General features: G+C 36.8%; 3 protein-coding genes and 1 long non-coding RNA gene across 4 annotated transcripts in view; 3 read left to right on the top strand and 1 right to left on the bottom strand.

Moving 5' to 3' along the window:
- The window catches only part of LOC114149750 (protein NLRC5-like), a 1536511-nt gene that overhangs the window by 488344 nt on the left and 1025839 nt on the right, over positions 1–22328 (top strand). The window lies entirely within an intron of this gene.
- The window catches only part of LOC114149825 (uncharacterized), a 461125-nt gene that overhangs the window by 427954 nt on the left and 10843 nt on the right, over positions 1–22328 (bottom strand). The gene's annotated exons all lie outside the window — the stretch shown is intronic.
- LOC114149807 (AN1-type zinc finger protein 5-like) lies at positions 360–6118 on the top strand. The gene is made up of 6 exons (XM_028025917.1): positions 360–600; positions 3063–3249; positions 3347–3488; positions 4288–4373; positions 4528–4656; positions 5280–6118. The coding sequence occupies exons 2-6, from the start codon at positions 3093–3095 to the stop codon at positions 5426–5428; spliced, it is 663 nt and encodes a 220-aa protein (XP_027881718.1). The 5' UTR covers positions 360–600; positions 3063–3092; the 3' UTR covers positions 5429–6118.
- tmc2a (transmembrane channel-like 2a) lies at positions 6755–22306 on the top strand. Its single transcript, XM_028025856.1, has 22 exons — positions 6755–7609; positions 7714–7883; positions 8541–8579; positions 9259–9703; positions 10601–10756; positions 11220–11310; positions 11401–11482; positions 11557–11663; positions 12077–12175; positions 12663–12805; positions 12883–13030; positions 13109–13297; positions 13376–13555; positions 14115–14273; positions 15111–15239; positions 16099–16166; positions 16891–17130; positions 18303–18428; positions 18561–18639; positions 18802–18913; positions 20286–21965; positions 22196–22306. The coding sequence occupies exons 2-21, from the start codon at positions 7853–7855 to the stop codon at positions 20492–20494; spliced, it is 2832 nt and encodes a 943-aa protein (XP_027881657.1). The 5' UTR covers positions 6755–7609; positions 7714–7852; the 3' UTR covers positions 20495–21965; positions 22196–22306.

Below are 22328 nucleotides of genomic sequence, written 5' to 3'. Positions count from 1 at the left end.
TGAGCCTAGGGCCCATTTTACGCATTCAAACAGTAAAAGAAAACGTTACAAAAAGAAAGAAAGAAAAAAAATGAAACACTGTTTTTGTATTAGACCCAAATTTTAAATTCAATTATTCTTATTTTCTTTCCCCTACATTTTATATGTATATATTCAGGGGGAAACTGACTCAGTGATAGAGTTGTTTCATTCTAGCTCAAAGCCAATGTCTCTGATTTTAAATACCGATTTAGTAATAAATCACTAAAATATATATAATTTATTGTAGTGAGGAGGCCTAAAAAAAGAGAGTCGTATCTTTAACATGATCTCAGCCAAATGACTCGGATACCGAAACAGATCCGTAATTCCCATCAGCAGAACGCCAACACGTAAAACAAAACAGATGCCAACACAGCGCTACAGACCGAGGGGCCGTCGATAACAAAATTAGCCACCATCCCCAAGGTGAGGAACGTCCGAAACGAAGGAAAGAAAGGAAAAAGACTCACCTAGACGGCCCTAGTTCGTTGGACAGCTAGTTAGCTTCAGGATAAGTCGGGTTTTTTGGTCGTGATCGCTAAACCGGCTACAAAAAGCAGCGTTCCTCGGTCACAAAGGGTAAGTTAAAACCGTCCTGTTATATATTTTCCTATTGCTTTAAACGTTAAACACACAAAGAATAGTTTTAGAAATACACTCAACTTGCGCGAAAATGCCCGAAAACACAGTTGAAGCTTATCTAGAAAGTTGTTAAAGTACAAATCAGATAGAGAACGGTTTGCTAGCACGTGTCGTCGGAAACTTTACCTGTCCTAATTATGAGTTTTTTCCTACGAATAATCCATATTTCGGTCAAATAACAACTTATTAGCAGCAATAACCTTTACTAGGTTTAATATAAAAGTGATTACTTTAATATTTTACATGTTTTAACTTGGCTAACGTTAATCTGCTAGCAGCAGAAAATGATCATTAGCTACCACTGTGGCTAACAAAGCTAGCACCGTTTATTTACTTGAATAAATTATATATGCAGGAGTATAATTTTAAGTTATTGCTTTTAATTCAACATACATGTTCCTTACGTAAACTTAGTATTAAAACAGTTGTCCTAATAAGTTTTATAAGGGGGGTTTCTTCAAAGCAAAGCTGTTAGCATTGGTCGTTAGCCTGCTAGCATGACTCAGTGGATTTGTAGATTTAAAACGGCTGTGGCCCAGAAACCGATCAGGAAACAAATGAAAACAACAGATTATGTTATTGATTTAATTCAATTTTACTCAAAATGTTTTGGGGTTGCGATTTTAATGTTTTCTTAGCGATATAATCAGGTATTCTCCACGCTAAAGCTAGAAAAGACTAGCCAGTCTGTCATGGAGTTCCTCATTAGAGGCTTTTGTCTCAGTGATCTCCAGGTGCATGGGTTAAATAATCAATATAATTCACCATTTTTATTTGATTTGAGCCGCTAGGAATTAGTTTGAGCTATTTTTGTATCAAAATCACAGATTGATCTGGTCCAACTAGAGACATTAGCTCAAAAAGAGACAACTTCATGTTGGTGATAGTATTATATTTTTCTTTCATTTCAAATTAAAAATGTCCTTTTTAATCCTAGATTGAAATTAAATGTTTTAATTTACACCATTTTACTTAAAGAATTGCTGTAGATACTGATTTCTGTTTTTAGGAAGTATATCCTGTTGCTGTCTGTGTTGCAGTGAATCTGAGGAAGCCTCTGACTGAAGCAGCACATTTTAAAGATTTTAATATGTTGGGGGGGAAAGTAACAACACAAATCTACAAACGATACCAGAATTATAGATTCAAAGTTAAAGTTAAGTTAGTGGGGTAAATTTAATTGAATTTAAAGGAATTTAATTTTCCTTTGGGATTATGAAAGTATTTTTAAATCTAAACATATAAGGCCCTTTAAAATTTGTTTTATTTCTAAATTGTCCTTTTTCACTCTTAACCATAAAAGTTATGGTTAAGAGGGAACTCCATATTTACACATAAAAAGTGTAAATATGGACTGAATGAGAATAATTTAGCAAAAGGGCTACATTTATCTAGCAAAGCATGAAAATGCATTTTTTAAATTGTAATAAACATAATAAATTATTGGACAATTTATATCATACAAATTAAATGTAGAAATATTTTTATTTACATATATCTTCACAGGGTTTTCCAGTTTAGTGATGATTTGGTTTTAAATGCATTTATTGTTTGTTCTGTACTGGATTTTCACATTATTATTATTATTTTCTTTCTTTAAACTATGACAAATTGTAAAACTATTAAACAGTCAGGGATGTCATTTATTCACTCTTTAAGTCACTTTCCAAATAATTTGTGAGTAAATAGTTATTCACAAATGATGAGATAAATAGATACATTTTTGTTTGTTGTAAGTAAGGGGAAAAGTTTTTCAACTTTTCTTAGCCAGCAACTCTAGCTTGAAAATAATAGACTGAATGAAAATGAGTAAAAAAATTCCCTGTCTTTTAAAACATTATTATATTTAGTGTTTCTGGAAGTTTGTGTCCCTGATGTCACACAGCACACAATGTACAGCCGGTTCAAATACTAGCAACCTAATTTTGGGTACAACCAAATATGACGGTGCGGCTACGCTAACATGTTACCGTTTATAGGACGAGCCATGATATTGTACCTCAGGACAGACTGCCTAAAAAAGAACAGAGAGCAGCAGGGAGGCTGGAAAAACATGATCAGTTTTTATTTATTTTCACTTTATTCTCACATAAATTCATTCTTGAAATTTTATGGCTTAATTCTCAAAATGTTATCACTTTATTATTGTATTATTTTCAAATTGTTCCCCTACGCTTTTATTCTCGGGCTATTATGATTTTAGTCTTGTATTATTTTGACTTTATTTGTGTAATTTAATGTATTTTTTTCTATCCAGGCCCTAATACTCCATCATAGTTATTTACATTTAAATCTGTATGTTTGTTTCTCGGCTGACCGTTCTGTAATTTCCCTGCGCGGTGACCCATCTGTCCTCATTATTTTCCCTATCTTTGACGTGAATCTGTTTGCGTCTCCAGGATCTGTCAGTCAGTGGCGGACATTTTGCCATGGCCCAGGAGACCAATCAGAGCCCGGTTCCCATGCTGTGCGCCACTGGCTGTGGTTTCTATGGCAACCCCAGGACCAACGGCATGTGCTCCGTTTGCCACAAGGAGCACCTGTCGAGACAGAACAACGGCGGCGTCAGCTCTCTGAGCCCGATCGGTGAGAACCTCAGCTTCTGTCTGCTCACTCTGACCTGCTTAGATTGTTCCTCCATCTTGATCCTCCATCTTGTTCCTCCATTTTCTTCCCCCATCAGGCAGCAGCTCCGCATCCGAGGAGTCCGCCATCCAGAGTTTAGAGGACACTCTGAACAACGCTGCAGCCGCCGCCGCTGCTGCCGCAGAGGAGGCGGCTGAGGCGGCGGCGGCTGCTGCCTCCGACACCACAGATCCTCTCAGGTGAGAACTTCCTGTTGAAGCTCTTTCACAATAAATTATATCCAAACATCTTGATTTTCAAACCCCCCTCAAAAAGATACTCAAGAAAGAAATATTTTATTCAGTATTTTGATTATGTAGTCTCAAGAACTTATTTGCTCTTTCAACCAGTTTTTCCTTCCACTCAATTTCCACATTAAATTATAGTATGTACTAGGTCCTGTTGAGTCTTATTTTTCAGATTAAATTTTGAAAATAACCTTTTAATCAGTTATAAAACATGTTTCATTAATCGCACATTAGTTTTTTTATAGGCATTATGTAATATTCTAATTTTAAAAGTTGTTTTATTAACTATGAGTGGAAAATAATAATTTAACAGAAATAAAGGCTTTCAAACATCTAGCCGTGTAAATGAGCTACATAATATATTTCACATTGTGGTAAGTTTAATAAAATAAATGGTCTTTTTAATAATAATCTCATGTATTGAGCAGGTCTGTATCAAAACGGAAAAGAAACACTTTAGAAATCTGTTTTCTTTTTTAAATAAAGTTTAAAATAAAACATTTAGGATATGAAATTTTGTTTGTTCCTGATCTGAACAAGTGAAGGAAAAATACATATTTTTTTAAATATAACGTTTAAATATTATAAATAAATAGATTTTTTTTACATTCTAGTTCATTTCCTGCTTCATTTTCTGAATTAAATGGAGGATTAAAATGAACAGAGAGACTCTGTTTCAGTCTGAGGAAAAATTGAGAATATATTTTCTAATTCATGATTTGTTGCTCTTCGTCCTCCTCCTCCTCCTCAGTGGGAGTTCAGCTGCTGCCTCGGTAACGCAGCAGATGACTGAAATGAGGCTCTCGTCTCAGGAGAAACTAGACGACACAGAAGCAGGTTGGTACCAGAAATGGACCAGCTGATTTTTAACGTACACGCTTTTTGGTTTTATTAAAATCAGAATCATAATTTATTTATTTTTTATGATACGGAGCACTTTGAATGTGCTGTAAAGATAAACTTGGTTTAAAACCCGTTTTTGTGTCTCCAGTTGTGAATCAGCCCCCCAGTTCAGTTCCTCAACCCTCCACTGCTGGCAGTGAAGAAGTCGGACCCTCCGAACCCACCAAGCCCAAAAAGAACCGTTGCTTTATGTGTCGCAAAAAAATCGGCCTCACTGGTAAGAAAACATGATTGTTTTGCTCCTAATATTCTGTCGTCTTTAACGTTTTCCAGTGATGCTGCTGAAAGTTAATGATTTCAGCAATTCATTAACTTTCAGTTCTTTCTGCAGATTTCAGCTTTATCTGTTTATTATTAAAAATTTTTATGTCTTTTAAGCAAGTTTCTTAAAATGACTCACTTTTTGATCTCTTGCGGTTTTTCTAAAATCATGTTTTGAGTTTTTACTCTTTTTCCCAATTTACTTATTTTTCCAAAAGCAAAAAAACAAATGATGCTGTTAGTGAAAATTTCACTCTGCAGAAATATTTTATGCATCAAAAAGTAGCAGTGGGAAGATTTAATGGGAATATAAAACACTGAGTGCCGGCAGGTCACCTTCCTCCATTGAGCTCCATGTGAAATATTTTCACCGTCTCTCTTTAGCTCCGTCTCTCCTGATTCGTTCATTCAGAATCTTTTTATTCTCACGGCTGTTTCACAAGGAACAGCCATTTTTCTAGTCGTAAATAACTCTAAATTTTTCCATCCTAATTTATTTTCGTTTTTCTTCCTGGTGTTTGTCTAAAATCCTGTTCCCGTCCTCATGTTGTGGTAATAAATCCTCTCCGTCTCTTCCAGGTTTCGGCTGCCGCTGTGGGAATCTGTTCTGCGGGATCCACCGCTACTCCGACAAACACGACTGTCCGTACGACTACAAAGCCGACGCCGCTGCCAAGATCCGTAAGGAGAACCCCATGGTGGTGGCCGAGAAGATCCAGAGAATATGAACACACGACTCTGTTGGACTTTTAACAGATTTCAGAACACGGACCTGAACTCAACTTCTCTTCCTTACTTCTCCCTCCGGTTCTGACCCGGTTCACATTTTCTGCTAACATGATTTTTCTTCTTCTTCTCGTGATTCTCTGCGGCGTTTGGAGCTTTCATGCTGGCTGAGGAGGCGGATTAAAGTGTGGCTTCCCTTTAAAAACATCCTGCTGATTGCTTCCCGCTCCGGTGTTTTTTTTTTTATGAAATCTGCCCGGTAACAGCGTTACCTCGGACTAACGGGCTGAAATCTGCCCGGTAACGACGCCAGCTCGGACTAACGGGCTGTCTACGCTTGCTCTCTGCTGGCTTGAGTAGCAAAAGAGATTCGTTCATCCCTCTGGATTTCTGCCAAGACACAAACCCACAACTTGGATTCCTTTTAGGAGACATTTTTGCCAACTTTGTGCTTCACTTCCGGTCGCATTGGGCTCTAATGGAGTCCCCAAACCGTCCAAGACTGATTGTTGCCGTTACCGTGGCTTTCCTGAACACTAGCGTGTGTGCAGTTTGTTCAACTCGTTTTGGAAGGGGTTCACCTTTCACCTGTTGTTTTGTTTCTTTAAGAAGTGACGTTGTTGGGAACTGATGATTTAACTGATTGGTGGTTGAAAGTTTTACGATTTCCATTAAATTTGTTTTGTCTTGTTTTGGGTCTTGCTGCTTTTTTTTTTAACCCCTCTTAGTTCTAAAAGTTTGTACATCGTATTTATATTCTGCTGTGTGTGTGTGTGTGTGTTTAATCTTCCATTATTGTATTATGTAAATAAATTATGTTCACAAATGCACAAAAACAAATGTTTGGTCATTTTTTAGTGTGATGTAGAATAACATCAGTGAATTTATTTCAAGCTGTTTTCACACTTTTAATTATCAGAACAGTTTTTCCTACCACTCAATTTTCCGCCATAGAAACAAATACAACAAATCTCCTTTCAGAAGCTATAATTTTTTTTTCTATTTATACCAGTATATGTCTTCCTTTTACAGTTAAGGGTCAACATTGATCCTGTAAATGTATTAATGACCAATTGTCTAAAGGCTGATTATCAGAAATGGGACTTTTACGCCACCTAGTGGCCAATCAAACCTTTTCTGAAGGTGAATTTCAGGAGAAAAAAAAACTACTTTTGCATTTCTTTCCTTTATAATCCCAGCTGAATATTTCTGCCCTCAGTTAAAACTAATATAACTTATTTAGAGGAAAATAAACAAAAAAAGGCTTATTTTAGGAAATATTTATTTCCTGACCTTTTTTTCTTCACCTGAGGTGTCAAAGGTCAGCTGGCTGTGAGACCAGTCATGGATAATGACTGTGTAATCGAGTCATTATCCCTGTGAAACATGAACTCTGCTCGGTTTTTAACGAGCCGTTCTGCAGCTCAGCTCTCACCTTCCTCTTCAGGATCGGCTGATTCCTCATCCAAACTGCACCAAGAGAAGAAGAAGCTACGGGAAGCCATGTGTGCCACAAATCAACACTTTTACCTTTTATCTGTGACTTTTACCATGAAAGTCACAAAACACCTGGCGGCTTTTAGGAGTTTATGACTTAAAATCCTATAAAGTGCAAAAATCCTGTCAAAACATTGCACAATCAGTATAAATTGTTTAATTTTTAGAACATAGTATTGCATAGGCTTTTGCCATATTTTACAGCTTTCTGAGCCATAAGCTGGCTTTTTTTAGAACTTTTTAGCCAGACCTTTAACTGGTGCAACTTGTGGCACTTTTGACCTTCCATAATAAATTCTCAGATGCATGATCAGTATAAACGGTGTAATTTTTAGAACGTAGTCCTTACAACAGTGTAAAAAGCGTCGTTTTAAAAGGATTTTCACCATATTTTACTGCTTTCTGAGCCATAAATCGACATTTTTTGCGTGACTTTTTGTGTTATAAAAGAAATTGTGATTTGTGGCTCTTTTGGCTTTCCGTAGAAGCCTCTCAGATGCAGAGCCACGTGTTCGTATTTACATGTCGCTAAACGAGCCTCTCACAGGGAAACCTAAACCTTCATTAAATCTTTAAGATGGCTGCCGTTGTCTTCTCGGGTGACAGACCGAGTGAGAGTGTTTCAGCGACTCTATGCCAACTTTTTGTTCCCAGGAAAGGAAACCTGCGCCATTACACCTGGACAGGTACGACACTGCCTCCTTTTCAGGACCCACTCTGGGTAATAAAGCAGAGGTTTTACTTCATCACCTATTTATTTATTTTTTTTACTAATTTTTTTTTTTTGCAGATCTGCACCTCACAACAAAACACCCTTTGTTACCTGCGTGTGGCCGTCGCCATGGCAACAGAGCTGTTAGACACCTGAGTTGGGCTCTGGCGGGAAGCCGAGGCAGAGCAGACGGAGGGCGACGGAAAGAGAGAAGATCATGCCGAGAAGAAGCGCGGCGGTGGAGGACGGTGAGGCGATAATCCAGAAATCTGCCTTTAATTTAATCACGTTTCATTTTAAATATGCTGCTTTTTGTTTCGGGAATATTTCTAAATTATGAGTTTGGTTTGCAGCAGATTATTCTGATGGATTTCTTATTTCTTCAGTCTAAATTATTTGTTATCTAAGACAGGGTGGCAGGGCCACAGTAGGTAAAAAAAAAACTCAGAAAATTTGAGATTAATCGTTGATTTTTTAGAAAAAAACTGAAAATTTCTGAGTTTGAAAAGTTGAAAAAATTTTATGAAAAAAACCAAAAGTTTTTATTCTCAGAAATTTTCTCGAAAAAAAAAAAACTGGAGTTTTTCCTAACTGGAGTTAGTTCCACTTTCAGATTATTTCACTTAAAACAAGAGAAAATGTCTTTTTACATTAATGAACTGGAACTTTTTCATCAATATTAAATTATTTATGTAAAACAAGAAGCTCTAAGTCTTGCTGAAATGTTAACCTATAAGTAAGTTTTTTCTTATTTCATGTGTGAGAAGATATTTGCACCAGAAACTAAACAAAAATATAATTTTGTGTTTTTGCAGTTTATATTTTTAAACCAGTTCTGCTTACAAGCTTGTCAAAATTAATCCTTTAATAAATAAAACTTTTCTTTCATCCACGGTTTTCCTCAGTCGGAATCGAGATTGATGAAGATGAGACCGACAGCGATGGTGAGTAAAAAAACTTTTATGTTGAACGACGGCGTATTAAGGGCCGTTGTAGATTTTTTGAAATAGAGCAAATTTTTGCCAAAAATAATCAGAAACTTTGAGATTAATCTAAAAATTTCTGAAGTTTGAAAAGTCAAAATTTTGATGGAAAAAAATTAGAAATTTTTAAATTCATCTCAGTTTTCTTTATTTTAGAAAAAACAAAGAAATTTCTGAGTTCAAAAAGTCCAAAATTTTCTACAAAAACTCAGAATTTAGAGATTTTTTGTATACAATTTCTAGAAAACAACTTGGAAGCTTCTGAGTTTGATTTTTTTTAAATTTAGTTTTTTTATTTCTGACTCAAAAAATGTACAAGTTTTTGTAGAAAATTCCTGAAATTAACTTCAAGTTTTCTGCAATTCTCTCTAGCAAATATTCAACTCTGAAATTTCTAGAAAATGCTTGAAAATTTCTGAGATTTATTTCAGTTTTTTTTTCATTCTGAAATTTGTCTCAAAATTTCTGAGATTCTTCTTACAAATATTCAAACTCAGATTTTTTCTCTAGAAAATTCCTGATTAATCTAAAAAAAAAGTTTTTTGGCAGAAGTTTGCTGTTTTTTTTCTGTCTATATTGGCTCTAATTTGCCTCCGTAGATCAGGATTTCATGTTGTGTTCGATGTGATTTAACTTTTAGACGGCGGCAACCGGAGGAAAGCCAACAGGAGGCCGGCAGGTGGGCGAGGAGGAGGAGGAAGAGGAAGAGGAAGAGGTAAGAAGGCCGGCAGCGACGAAGAGGAAGACGATGAAGATGAGGCTCCAAAGGGACGAGGAAGAGGAGGAAACAGGAGGAAGCCCGGCAATAAACGAGGCGGCGGTAAGAACAACGGCGATGATGATGACAGCGAAGATGAGTCTCCCAAGAAGAAGAGAGGAGGAGCAGCAAACCGGAAGAAAGGCGGCAAAGCCCAAGACAGTGATGAAGACGACAGCGACGACGGGAAAGGAAAGAGAGGAAAGAAAGGAGGGAAGAAAGGAGGGAAGGAGGAGGAGAGCGGGAAGGGAAAGAAAGGCGACGCCAAAGGAAAAGACAAAGGGAAAGACAAAGATGACGACAAGAAGAAGAAGAAGAAGGGTGACAGGTAGGAGAATGTATTATAATTCTACTCCCTTCACCTCCCCTTTAATCAAACATGCTGCCCTCTGGTGGACGATCCGAGTATTACAGGTGGTCATTTAAAGGTGACCCATTATTTCTCTCTGAACAGTTTAGGAAATCAAATTGTTTTGCACAACATCATTCTTAAATAATGAGATCTTAGCTATATAACTGTACATCTTTGAGGAGCAAAAGTGGAGCCTCCTGCACAACCAACAAAATGCATCAAGTGGTTTCTGGATGGCAAGTCAACAACAAAAGACTTTGTCTTTTCCAGCAGCCATTGTGCAGCAGTAAAACCAGCTCCAGACGAAACATGCTGGAGCCATGCTTTGCTTGCTAGGTAACGGGTGGAACTCTGCTGTGGTTGCTAGGTAACGACGCCTTCTGATTTGTGACGTTACATTCTGGAGGTTTTTGAAACTTCTCATTTTCCAGACACCAAAAAGCATCAACTTATTACCGAAAACCAGCGGAGTGATTTTCTTTTAAGTGCTTCGAGTTTTGTTTTTTTTAAGCAATGGAAACCGAGATTTTTGCATAAAGTGTCTGCTTTAAGTCAAACTAAAACATTCAAAAATGTGATTTATTATTATTTTAATCAAAAATCACATATAAAACATTGGATATCACCACTGACATGTTACTATTTTTACTATTACTAATAGATGTAGTAACAAAAATAGTGCAAGTTAAATAAATGTTTAAAATCTGTATGAACATGAATGTATCAATATGACTGTAATGTAGCTCCATACAAGAGTGATTTCCTACTAAAATGTATGTTCTGATCACTTTTATCAGACTTTGCTTTAAACTGGAAAGCGAATGTTGGACCTTTTTATGTTTAAAAACTAATTTGGCTCCGTTTCTCCTGCAGTTCGTCGGACTCCAACTCGAACTCAGACGAGGAGGAGGAGTCCATGTCGGAGGGGGAGATGGCACGGCTAATGGAGGAGGTGGAGGAGAAGAAGAAACTGATCGCCACCATCAGGAACAAGCCTTGGCGGATGAAGCGGAGGCTCGTTCTCTTAAAGTAACGTCATAAAAACTCAGATTCCTCAATGTCTGTGTCTAGAGAACAAAGGTGGAAAATTTAAACAGAGCCGGCCCAATTCATATGCAACATAAGCAGCTGCTTAGGATCTATTCAGTGTGTAAGTATAATTAAAATACTTACACACTGAAATCCCATTCTGCATCTCAAAATCCAAATAGTACTATCTTTTGTTTGTTACTCCTGTAAGGTTAAAATCAACAGCCATAATAACACTGGCATGATGTAGGCTAATTGCTAATAATGCTAATGCTACACACATAGATTAGCTTAGGAATGATGAAGGATCTGGTGTTCACATGCTGGTATCGGGGGCCCAAATAAAAATCTGCTTCGGGACCCAAAAATTCTTTGGCCGGCCCTGTTTAGACAAATATAAACCAACCACTGCATCATCTGCATATTGTTGGAGTTTTTTGAGTGTTTTTATGCTGCTCTGCAGGGAAGCTCAACAATTTGTGGATAAGTTTGAAGGTGCTCTGGGAAAAGGAAAAGGCAGGAAGTGGTATGCCTACAAAGTGATGATGACGAAGGTTTGGACAAAAAAACAACAAATTTTTGTCTTATTCTCTTTGATTTAGTTTTTGTTTTCAGACTATGTACTTTGTCATGTTTTGTTTTAGAAATGGATTAAGTTTCAGAGAGATTTTGAAAATTTCAGAACAGCCTGCATCCCCTGGGAGAGGAAGATTAAAGAGGTGGAAAGTAAGTTTGGTTTAACAGAAAACCAATTGGATTTGGTAGACACCATATTTACAAATGTGTTTCTGAATCTCTAGGTCACTTCGGATCATCAGTCGCTTCTTACTTCATCTTCCTGCGATGGATGTACGGCATGAATCTCGTCCTATTTGGTCTCACCTTTGGACTCGTCGTCATTCCTGAGGTGAATTTCTGCAGTTCAGCTTATTATTGTAAACAGACAAAAATGAGTCAATTTCTGCCAAAATTGTTTGATGAATCTCAGAAATTGTCTAGAAAATAAGTTGAAAATCAAATGAAAATCAAATTTTCAACTTTAGAAAAAATATCTAATTTCAATCATTTTGACTTATTTGACTTGAACATTTCCAAGTTTTTTTTCTTGAAATTTTTTTGAGATTTTTCTAGCAAATCTGTGGCTTTTCAAACTCAGAAATTGTAAATGTTATTTTGAATTTTTTTAGATTAATCTCAAAATTTCCGATTTTTTGCAGCAAATTTCTGACTTTTCTGACTTTGTTCTTTCAAGAATATTTATGAGATTAATTTAAAAAATTCAGAGTTTTTTAAATGAACTCTTTACGTTAAACTGTCCAGGTCCTCATGGGTCTTCCTTACGGGTCCATTCCCAGAAAGACGGTACCGAGAGCAGAGCAGGACACTGCTCAGGATTATTCAGTTCTCATGGACTTCAACGTGAGTCTCAGAAAAGACGGCATTTATTTCCTCCTTTTTTTATATTTTCCTTCCAAGCAGAAGGACTGCCTTTATCAACGGGTCGTTAAGGTTGCAAAAGGTTTTAGTTTTTGCTGTTATAAATGTCCAACATTGTCCCACGTTGACGCAAGATTATTTCTTGCTCTATCAGTTGAAATTTCACATCAGCATTCTTACTTGCGGTGGGTAGTGCGCAACCAAAAAGGTTAGCGCTGCTAACACTAAAGCAGTAATCAGAAGCTAACTCTAAAGCGCTACATCAACATGGTATTTAGAGGAAGCTAAAGCTAAAGCTCTGTATTCAATGATGTGACCAGCCCAATTGGACGGAAATCCGCTCAATCTGGCAACATTGCCCAAATCCTGTACTCAGAAAATGAGAAGATTTTGACGCTCCGTTAGAGAAAGCTTCTATACGCACTTGGCCAACTCCCTGCCTTTCTGAAAACCCTTTTCTACCTTTTAGGGATACTGTAAATACTCAGTCCTGTTCTATGGATATTACGATGACAAGAGAACCATTGGTCCGCTAAAGTTTAGGTTGCCTCTGTCCTACCTCTTGGTGGGAATCGGGAGCTTCGGATACAGCCTGATGCTGGTGATCCGGACGTGAGTCTCCAAAGCATCGTCTCACATTCAATGGCCAATGCCAATTAGTGGCAGTCTGTTTCTGGTTGGTTGTTTAGAATGGCTAAAAATGCTGACGTCGGCGGAGGAGATGGAGAAGAAGGCGAGTTCACCTTCGCCTGGAAGATGTTCACCAGTTGGGACTACCTCATCGGCAATGCCGAAACCGCTGACAACAAGTACGCCTCCATCACCACCAGCTTCAAGGTACCTCACAGCCTCTGAGATGGAATTTGCGACTTTAACCACCCGCCAACCGTCAACGTTGTTTCTTGGTAAGAACAGGAATCCATCGTGGACGAGCAAGAAAACCAGAAGGACGAGAACATCCACCTGCGGCGGTTTCTCCGGGTTCTGGCCAACTTCCTGATCACCTGCAGTCTTGGCGGCAGTGGGTACCTCATCTACTTTGTGGTGAAGAGATCGCAGGAATTTGCCAACAGGAATGACCTCAGTTGGTATGAGAAGAATGAGGTAAAGAAGTTAGATATACACACCAGGAGAAAACAAAGACTACTGGTTTCTGTTGATGGCTACGGCGTGTCTCACCAGTTGGAGATCATCATGTCCCTGCTGGGTTTGGTGTGTCCGCCTCTGTTTGAGACCATTGCCGAACTGGAGGACTACCATCCTCGAATCGCCCTGAAGTGGCAGCTGGGACGCATCTTCGCCCTCTTCCTTGGAAACCTCTACACCTTCCTGTTCGCCCTGTTTGATGAGGTCAACAGTAAGGTATGTTAGCGCTAACGCTAGCTGCGCTTCTGTCATTTTGCTGTTTTTTCCAAATAATGCACAGATAATCGAATGTCTCAGTAAAATCTTTCACATGTGGATGCAACAAGGCACAGATGTTCCCAAATGAACGTTAGCCACTGAAAAATTCAAGATGGCTGCCACGGTCAACAAGGAAATTTTATTTTTGCGTTAGATTTGAAAAATATTTGTCACAGATGAACAAAAGTTGAAAACTTGCTAGAAAAATCTCTGAAATTTTGAGATTAATCTCAGAAATTTTCTAGAAAAAACGTAGAAATTTCTGAGTTTCAAAAGTTTCGGACTGTTTATCACAAACACTCAAATCAGTGAGTATTTGTGTAAATGACTGGATCATACTGGTATCCAGTTAGTTTAGAGTTTATATCTGTATCACTGGGAGTTAACTGGACATGTTTGTCTTTATAACGGAGTAAAAACGTTCCACACAGAACATCAAATCAAAGTTTTTTGGTGCATTTCAAACCTTTTTTCAGGTTTTTATTAGAAACCTGACTGGGTTGTTTTTCCCTTCCAGCTGGACGAGGAACAGTCCATCAAGAACGCCTCCATCTGGGCCATGAAGGAGTACTACGCCAACTACTCGCGTTTGCTCAACGATTCGGACGCCACTCCGCCTCCGATGAGCCCGGCAGACGTCATCAGAGGCCCCTGCTGGGAGACGGCAGTCGGCATAGTAACAAAAATCACGTTTATCTCTCATAACATCCATTATTTTACCCTGAAAGTTTGTTTTAGTCAGAAATTTTACTCAATTAAGAGTAAAAAAAGTATTTAGTGAAAAGTCTACTGAATACTGAATGATTGATCAAATTATCAATCATTTAATATTTAAAAATTACATCATCAGATGGATCAAAATATGAAGTTAAGTGGAAATTTTGGTATTTTAAGGACAAAAATGATAATAATTCATATAAATAACAAAATCAGATAAAATAAATGTTTTCAAATCATTTTATTTCAATAAAAATCTTCTGAAACTTTGACACAAACTGCAGGTTTGTGTCATTGTCTGGTGAGCTTTTGGTTAAAACATGTTTGTTTTCAACTCTGGTTGCCTGAATTATTGTCATTTTGTTCCTTAAAATAAAAATTTCCACTTTATATTTTGGTCCGTCTGATGTAATTTTAAAATATTAACTTCATCAGTTACTCAGTACTTGAGTAACTTTTTAAAAATTTTACTTTTACTTGAGTAAATTTTTGGGATTTTCTACCCACTGAATGAAAAACTAGTAAGTTATGAAAGTTTAAGTTTTATATTGAAAGAAACAGATTTGTAAAAAAAATTGTCTTTTGCGTGATTTCATTATTTGTAACAAGTAAGAGTAGAAATACCTGATAAGTAAAAGTAAAAATACTCCCAAAAGTAATTTTTTTTCCAAAAAGTTACTCAAGTAAATGTAACTAATTACTACATAACTCTGGTTTTTACACTTTTACGATGAAGAATCTCAGTTTTATATGAAAATAAAACGTAATTTTCCTGGAAATTCTCGCTGTGCTGCAGGAGTTTGTGAAACTGACCGTCTCAGACATCCAGGTGACCTACCTGACCATCCTGATCGGCGACTTCGCCCGCGCCGTCATCGTTCGTTTCCTCAACTACTGCTGGTGCTGGGACCTGGAAGCTGGTTTTGTAAGTCACTGGAAACGCTGGTTTGTAAGAGAAACGCATAAAATATGCACAGAGTTTTTCTGCATTCAAAACTTTGACTGAAATTTGCATCAGATGGAGACAAAAAACTGGACAATGAAGGTTTCATGCAAAAGTTGATCAACCTCAAGTTGCTAGAAGATTTTTGCTCTGAGTAAAAACTGATAATCAATAGCACAGGTAGGACGATAAATTGTCCGAGAAGTTATCGCGATAAACGATAATATTGTTGTTTTGAGACCATTTTCAAGACTAGAAAAAACATGGAAATTTCTAGCTTTGCAAAGTCAAACATTTTCTAGAAAAAAAAGAAATATTTAGCTTAATTGCAGAAAATGTTCAGAATTTCTTTTGAAATTTCTGAGTTTTAAAAATTTGCTATAAAAAATGACATTTTGAGATTAACCTGGTCTAAAATTTTAGACTTTTGGAAATTTTCTGAGTTTGAAAAGTTTAAAATTTTTGATTTTGAAATTTCAGGTATTTGTTCACATAAATCTTTAACTTTTGAAAGTCATGGAAGTTTTTCTCTCTAAAAAGTATAAGATTAATCTCAAAATAGTTTCTTCTAGGAAATCTTTTAAACTCCAAACTCAGAAATTGTTGTTCCTTGAGATTTTTTGGGTGGAAACTTATCCCTTTGTTGTTTTCTTTTTTTATTTACAATGGCCCTAATACGCTGTCGTACTTAAACACCAGATTGTATGAGAAACATATTTTATTGTCTCACTTTAATTTCAGGTCTAAATAATTCTCTAAATATGATTCAAGGCACCTGGAAATATCTTAGGTTGGACCCATTTCTCTGTCTTGGTGGTAATTGTTGTCTGGTCACTTTCAGCCATCTTACGGAGAGTTTGACATCAGTGGAAATGTTCTCGGACTGGTCTTCAACCAGGGGATGATCTGGTAAAAACTAAAGACGTCGTCAGTGTTTTAACTCCTCTCCATGTTTCTGTTTCTTGGTTTTGCTTCATTATGGTAAAATGGAGTCATTAAAGGGCCAGTATCATGGAAATAAACTTATTTTAGCTTTACATCATGTCCGGATGTTATTCCCTCATCAAAACAAACCTGGAGTGCTGCTCTGATTCTTTCATGTTTGAGAAATCCTTTAATCTCCATGACAACCATTCAGCTGGGCAAAATGCCAGGATGGGCCCAGCCCCGCCTTCCAGGCAAAGCTCCTCCCCCACTCAGCTCCTTCAGACTAGCCAGCAGCAATTAGCAAACACCTGCTGAGCTCTTTATAGGAGCTGCTTCTCTGGGGAAAAAACGCCGTTAAAGGGTTAAAAGAGGAGCCATGTTGGGATGACTTCCTAAAGGCGGAGCTTCAAAAAGAGACAGAGATCCAATTTCAAGGCGTTAAATTAGAAATTAAGTTTCTTTTAGGTCAAATTTGGCATATATAGCATTTTAACAACAACTGAAGGTAACATAGTTACTTGATTTTGCTATAAAATTATACTATTTGGTTGGAAAACACTTTAAAAACAATCGCAGACCACAAGTTGCTGAAAGAAGTCTTAAAAAAAACCCTAAAATATCTACAACCGTTAATCCTGAGAATTAAGAGTCAGAATTCTGACTTTAATCTTGAGTTTAAAGTCACAACTGCGTTTTTCTCCAACAGGATGGGAGCGTTTTACGCCCCTGGGCTGGTGGGTATCAACGTGCTCCGCCTCCTCAGCTCCATGTACTACCAGTGCTGGGCCGTCATGGCCACCAACGTCCCCCATGAGAGAGTCTTCAAGGCCTCCAAGTCCAACAACTTCTACATGGGGCTCCTGCTCCTCATCCTCTTCCTGAGCCTCCTGCCCGTCGTTTACACCATCATGACGCTCCCGCCGTCGTTTGACTGCGGCCCCTTCAGGTACCAAACTAAACCAGCCCAGACTTTATGTGTGCAGATGAGGGCAGAGAACCCAAAAATAATAATAATAATAATTTAAAAAATAGAAAATTATAAAACAATAACAAAAAAGGAGTAAAAGTAACCTTGAAATTTCTGAGTTTGAAAAGTCAAAAATCTGCTAAAAAAATAAACAGAAATTTTGAGATTAATCTCAGAAAATTTTCAGTAAAAGTTTTGGGAAATTTCTGAGTTTGAAAAGTAAAAAATCTGAAAAACCTGAAAAAAAAAGTAAATTCTGAGATTAATCTGGTCTAAAATTTTCGACTTTTGGAAATTTTCTGAATTTGAACAGTAGAAAATTTTTGCATTTTGAAACTCAAAATTATGGTATTTTATGGACAAAAATGACAATAATACGTATAACCAGAGTTCTGTAGTAACTAGTTACATTTACTTGAGTGACTTTTTTGAAAAATTTACTTTTAGGAGTATTTTTACTACTTTTACTTGACAAATTGTATTATGAAGTATTTCTTCTCTTACTTTAGTAAATTTCTGGATTTTCTAACCACTGAGTGAAAAACAAACATGTTTTAACTAAAAATTCACTGAACACAGACACACACCTGCAGGTTTTGTTAAAGTTTCACAAGTTTTTTATTAAAAGAAACTCATTTGGGAAATTTTTTTTTCCCTGATTTTGCTATTTTTTGTTACTTATATTGTCATTTTTGTTCTTAAAATACCAAAATTTCCACTAAACTTTATATTTTGACAAAAGAAAATTTTTCCTGGTGGATTTTTGGTTAAAACTTGTTTGTTTTTCATTCAGTGGGTAGAAAATCAAGACGTTTTACTCAAGTAAGAGGAGAAATACTTCATAATAAAATAACTCAAAGTACAGCGTAGTTAAAGTGTAGTTATTTAAAGAAGTTACTCAAGTAAATGTAATTGAGTAAATGTAACTAGTAACTACCCGACTCTTGCTTGAGTAACTTCTTGTGTGGATATTTTTTACTTTTTCTTGAGAAAAATATACCGAAGTCGTCTTTCTGTTACTGTCAGTACAATTATTGGGTAGTACAATGTAGTAAAACTAGTTCTAAAAGTACTTTTTTCCCCAAAAGCTTACTTGTGTAAATGTAATAGAGTAAATGTAACTAGTTACTATTGTCTGTGTGACTCTGCAGCGGGCGGGCGAAGATGTTCGATGTGATCATGGAGACGATCACGCTGGATCTGCCGGCCTTCATGGGGACCCTGTTCAGCTACGCAGCGAACCCCGGACTCATCATCCCGGCCGTGCTGCTCATGGTGTAAGTCAGGGTGTCAAACTGGAGGCGCAGGGGCCACATCCGGCCGGCCAAACCCTTTTATATGGCCCTCTACACTCATTAGTCAAATCAAAGCCAAAGAAACAGTTCTTTAATTCAGTTTATCTGTTACAGGCTGGCCATCTATTATCTGAACTCAGTCTCCGAAGCTTACCAAAACTCAAACATGGAGCTGAAGAAGAAGATGCAGATGGTGAGTAGATGATTATTAATGGTGATGATTTATTTTTATCCCAACAGGAATCACTTAATGGCTGTCCAGTTGTTAAGGAAACGTTGTTACCTCCTAGCTTGCCTTTCCATTATTGGCTAAGCGTTTAATTTTTCATATTTCCCTCCATCTCTTTGTGTCCAGGCCCGTGATGAAGAGAAGAACCGGAGAAATAACAAAGACAGCACCAACCAGGTCATGAAAGACCTGGAGGACCTGCTGCCCAACCGATCCCTCAGTCCGCCGCCGGAGCCTGGTCAGTCACACCAGAACCACCGTCACGGCTAACAGAAGGGAATGTTAGCAGCTAAACATCAGCTAACCATGAACACCTGATTTAATCATAAATAATTATCTCTATTGAATTATTAGATAATTTAAAAAGATAATATCTAAATAACATCAAAACCTGTTAGAAATAAGTAGAGAAAAGTGTCACAAAACATAAAATGAATGTTAGCTAATGGCTAATTGTTTAATACGGGTTTTCCTTGCTCATTTCAAACTAGCAGATCTAAATTTAATACCTAATAAACAAGTTATTATTAAGAGTTCATGATTACATAATCGTCAACAAGCAATTACTTGTCATTGTTAGCTATTTACCAAAATCATTGCTAGCTAATAATTCTTTAGCAAATACCATATTTACCCTGACTCTTCATAAAATGTTATCATACTATGAGATAATGAAAAATGGAATTAAGTTAAGATGAAATGATTATTAATTAGTCATTATGCAGCTACCTAAGGAAATGTTTTCATAAGTTCTTCATAAGCTAACTGCTCATTAGCAAGTATCACACTATCTTCTTACAATCTTACTGATTATTAAATTGTGATGAGAAATATTAGCTTTCTGTCCTTAATTTGTCTTGTTTATGTTTACTGATGTCAAATTATTAGCTAGTACTGAGCTAGTTTTAAAACATATCAAAAGGAAGCTGTAATTAGTAAGATGGCTACTATTTAGCCACTTATACCTAACTGCTATAACTGCTAGCTGTCCTGATTTGTTCCTCTTTTTTTATTGATTATAACCTAATTTAACAAATTGAAATATGAGATTATCAAAGGACTAAGGCAATCTGATGTATATTTAATCCATATTTAGCTAACTAAGTAGCTACATGAGGATAAGCTAAAGATAACTCATAAGACAATGATTCATTAGCAAATAGTCCTTGATTTGTTTGTCATTTTTCTTAAAATATTATCTTATTATGAGTTAGTCAACATAACTGTAACAGTTAAGTAATCACAATACAGCAACGGCTGTAAAATATTTTCAGATTTCTTCTGTTTTTGGTAGCTTGTTGCAGTGTAGCTACTTGGCTAATGGTTCATAAGCAGGTTGCATTTAATTTTTACTGACTTGGTAAAAATAATGCCCTTATCTTATACTAATGTAACAATTTGAATAGAACTCCTTCAAAATGTTACCCGATTATTATGCAATCATAATTAAGCTAGTTACCAAAATATAAGCTATTGCTAATAATTCAGTAGCTAATTTCTTAGCCCTGATTCTAAAGTGTTACCTTTCCCCTAATTTTCATCTTATTGGTATTGTCTGGTAAACCATTACGGTCGTAAAGCCAAGTTTTAACTGAAGCCTTCCTTTGCAGAAAAACCACCAGAACCAGAAGCGAAACCCACCAAAACAAAACCTGGTTCTGCTGGAAAAGGAGTAAACTTACAGAAGGATGTGGCTCTGGCTTCTTCCAACCCAAACGTTCGAGGACCGGTCGACCGGCCACCAGGACCGAGAGGACCCGGGCCGGGTCCGGGTGCTGGACGGGGCCGAGGCCGTGGGAGAGGAGCCCCTCCCAGTTAATATTATGAGAAAACCACCAAAAGAGAACAAAATAGACAAAGTACATACACTCAAACCAATTTATTGTTCAAATTTGAGTGTAAATATGCAACATTCACTACTGCAATGAATATAAAGAAAGGTCACGCAAAAAATATTGTACTTTATTTCAAACAAACATTAATTTGTCCTTAAATTATGTTGATCAGTAGTGACACCCTGCAAGATGATTGACATACAAAGTAAATTGTCTTGTGCCTTTTCTAATTTGTGATGTTTATGCATTTAATGTCTGAAAATTTAAACTACAGTGGAGAAAATAGGTTAATTTAACATGTTTGTTTATTTTTTACAAATATGTTTCTGATTGGCCCATTGACATGAAACACAACAGACATGAACTTCAACCCAAGTAACCAACACATTCATGGTTGATATTGATTTGATTTAAATAAATAGTAATATATATACAGTATATACAGTATATATATATATATACATATATATATATATATAGCAAGTGCTAAATCTGCTAATTTCTTTTTGCAGTGTTTTCAATATTTCCTAAATTATTCAGTTAACTGCACATACCTTTTAATTTATAAGTACATTTATAGATTAGGTTAGATAAGTAGATTAGATTTATTTATTATGTAGGCTGGATTTATTTGTGTGAGTGGATTATTTGTTTTGTTACCAACATCTGGTGGGAATTTCCTGTCAACATCCCCTTTTTGATTATGTTTACTGGAAACAAAATTGACATGATTAATACTTTTTTCACTGTGCATTTTGCGTTTTTCGATTGTTTAAGCTTTCAAACCGTACAGCAACACGCTCACAAATAAAGACTGCAATGTATTAAGTGTGGAGTTGATTTAATGGACTTTGTATTCAAAAAACTGTTTAATTAATTCTTGGTCTACATGTCCTATTTTCTAAGTTAGCTAGGAATAAATCTGCCACCTCCAGCTATTCATGATTTAACTCCAATCAAAATTTTGATCACAAAATCCATTTACGTCCTGGCATTCCTTAACTTTTCTATCCTACAAAACAGTTTTTATTTTATTTATCAGCAAAGCCTCCTGTCTGCAAACTCCATGTTCTGAAGTAACATGATTTCCAGTTCATAGCTTTAGTCCAGCTCTCCTTTAACACCAAACCTCTGAACGGAAGAATGTGGACCGTCTGGTTCAGCCGTCGTTCAACAGAACCACGCTGGGTGTGTTCGTGGATTCCAGTCTCTTTTGTCAGCTTGTTGTCGGCTTTTATCTGATTCCTGAATCGTTTCCATGAGTCACAATCTGATTGAGTTAAAGGTGTAAAAAGGTGAAAACTGAACAGGAGCCGCTACACCTGTCAGAGACCTTATGGGAAAGCTGACAGGTGATTGGCTGATGCCGTTCAGGTAAAACTACGTAGAAAAGGGTGGAGAGGGGCGTGATCTGAATTCACTGCAACGTTTGTCTGGACAAGCTTTGTGACTCCGGTAAGATCCTAAATGTTTAAATCTGTCAGTTTTCTAAATTATTGTTTTGTGTTTTTTGCACTTTGTTAGCTTCCTGTCTTTGTTTCTCACCTGGGTCCAGGTGATCCAATCACGCACCAACCCATCTTTGTTTCTTCTGTTTTTCCTTGTTTGACAGCTGAGGTTCTTCTCTCCATTTCTCTTGTGACAACTAAATTACTTACAAATCTCCTATTTTTTGTCCCCTGCAGGTTTGTCCATTGAAAGTGGTTTTAAAACTCGAGTTAAAATGTCTCTTTTCAAGAAGTTCTTCAAAGGTATCATCCACAACAGAGACCCAAAGGAAGAAACCGTCAATGTGAGTATACAGGTGGAGGCTAATAC

This window comes from Xiphophorus couchianus, chromosome 8 (genome assembly GCF_001444195.1).
Source record: "Xiphophorus couchianus chromosome 8, X_couchianus-1.0, whole genome shotgun sequence".
NCBI lineage: Eukaryota > Metazoa > Chordata > Actinopteri > Cyprinodontiformes > Poeciliidae > Xiphophorus > Xiphophorus couchianus.
Note: the sequence above shows the minus strand (reverse complement) of the source record. Positions and strands in the feature narration are given on the sequence as shown.

What these genes read in the sequence shown, in the direction of transcription:
- LOC114149807 (XM_028025917.1), top strand. Translation starts at nt 3,093, where the DNA reads ATGGCCCAGGAGACCAATCAGAGCCCGGTTCCCATGCTGTGCGCCACT. An exon ending in CAGCTCTCTGAGCCCGATCG is followed by an intron (nt 3,250 to 3,346) that starts GTGAGAACCTCA and finishes TTCCCCCATCAG; the next exon opens with GCAGCAGCTCCGCATCCGAG. An exon ending in CAAAAAAATCGGCCTCACTG is followed by an intron (nt 4,657 to 5,279) that starts GTAAGAAAACAT and finishes CGTCTCTTCCAG; the next exon opens with GTTTCGGCTGCCGCTGTGGG.
- tmc2a (XM_028025856.1), top strand. Translation starts at nt 7,853, where the DNA reads ATGCCGAGAAGAAGCGCGGCGGTGGAGGACG. An exon ending in CGGAGGCTCGTTCTCTTAAA is followed by an intron (nt 10,757 to 11,219) that starts GTAACGTCATAA and finishes GCTGCTCTGCAG; the next exon opens with GGAAGCTCAACAATTTGTGG. An exon ending in GAAGATTAAAGAGGTGGAAA is followed by an intron (nt 11,483 to 11,556) that starts GTAAGTTTGGTT and finishes CTGAATCTCTAG; the next exon opens with GTCACTTCGGATCATCAGTC.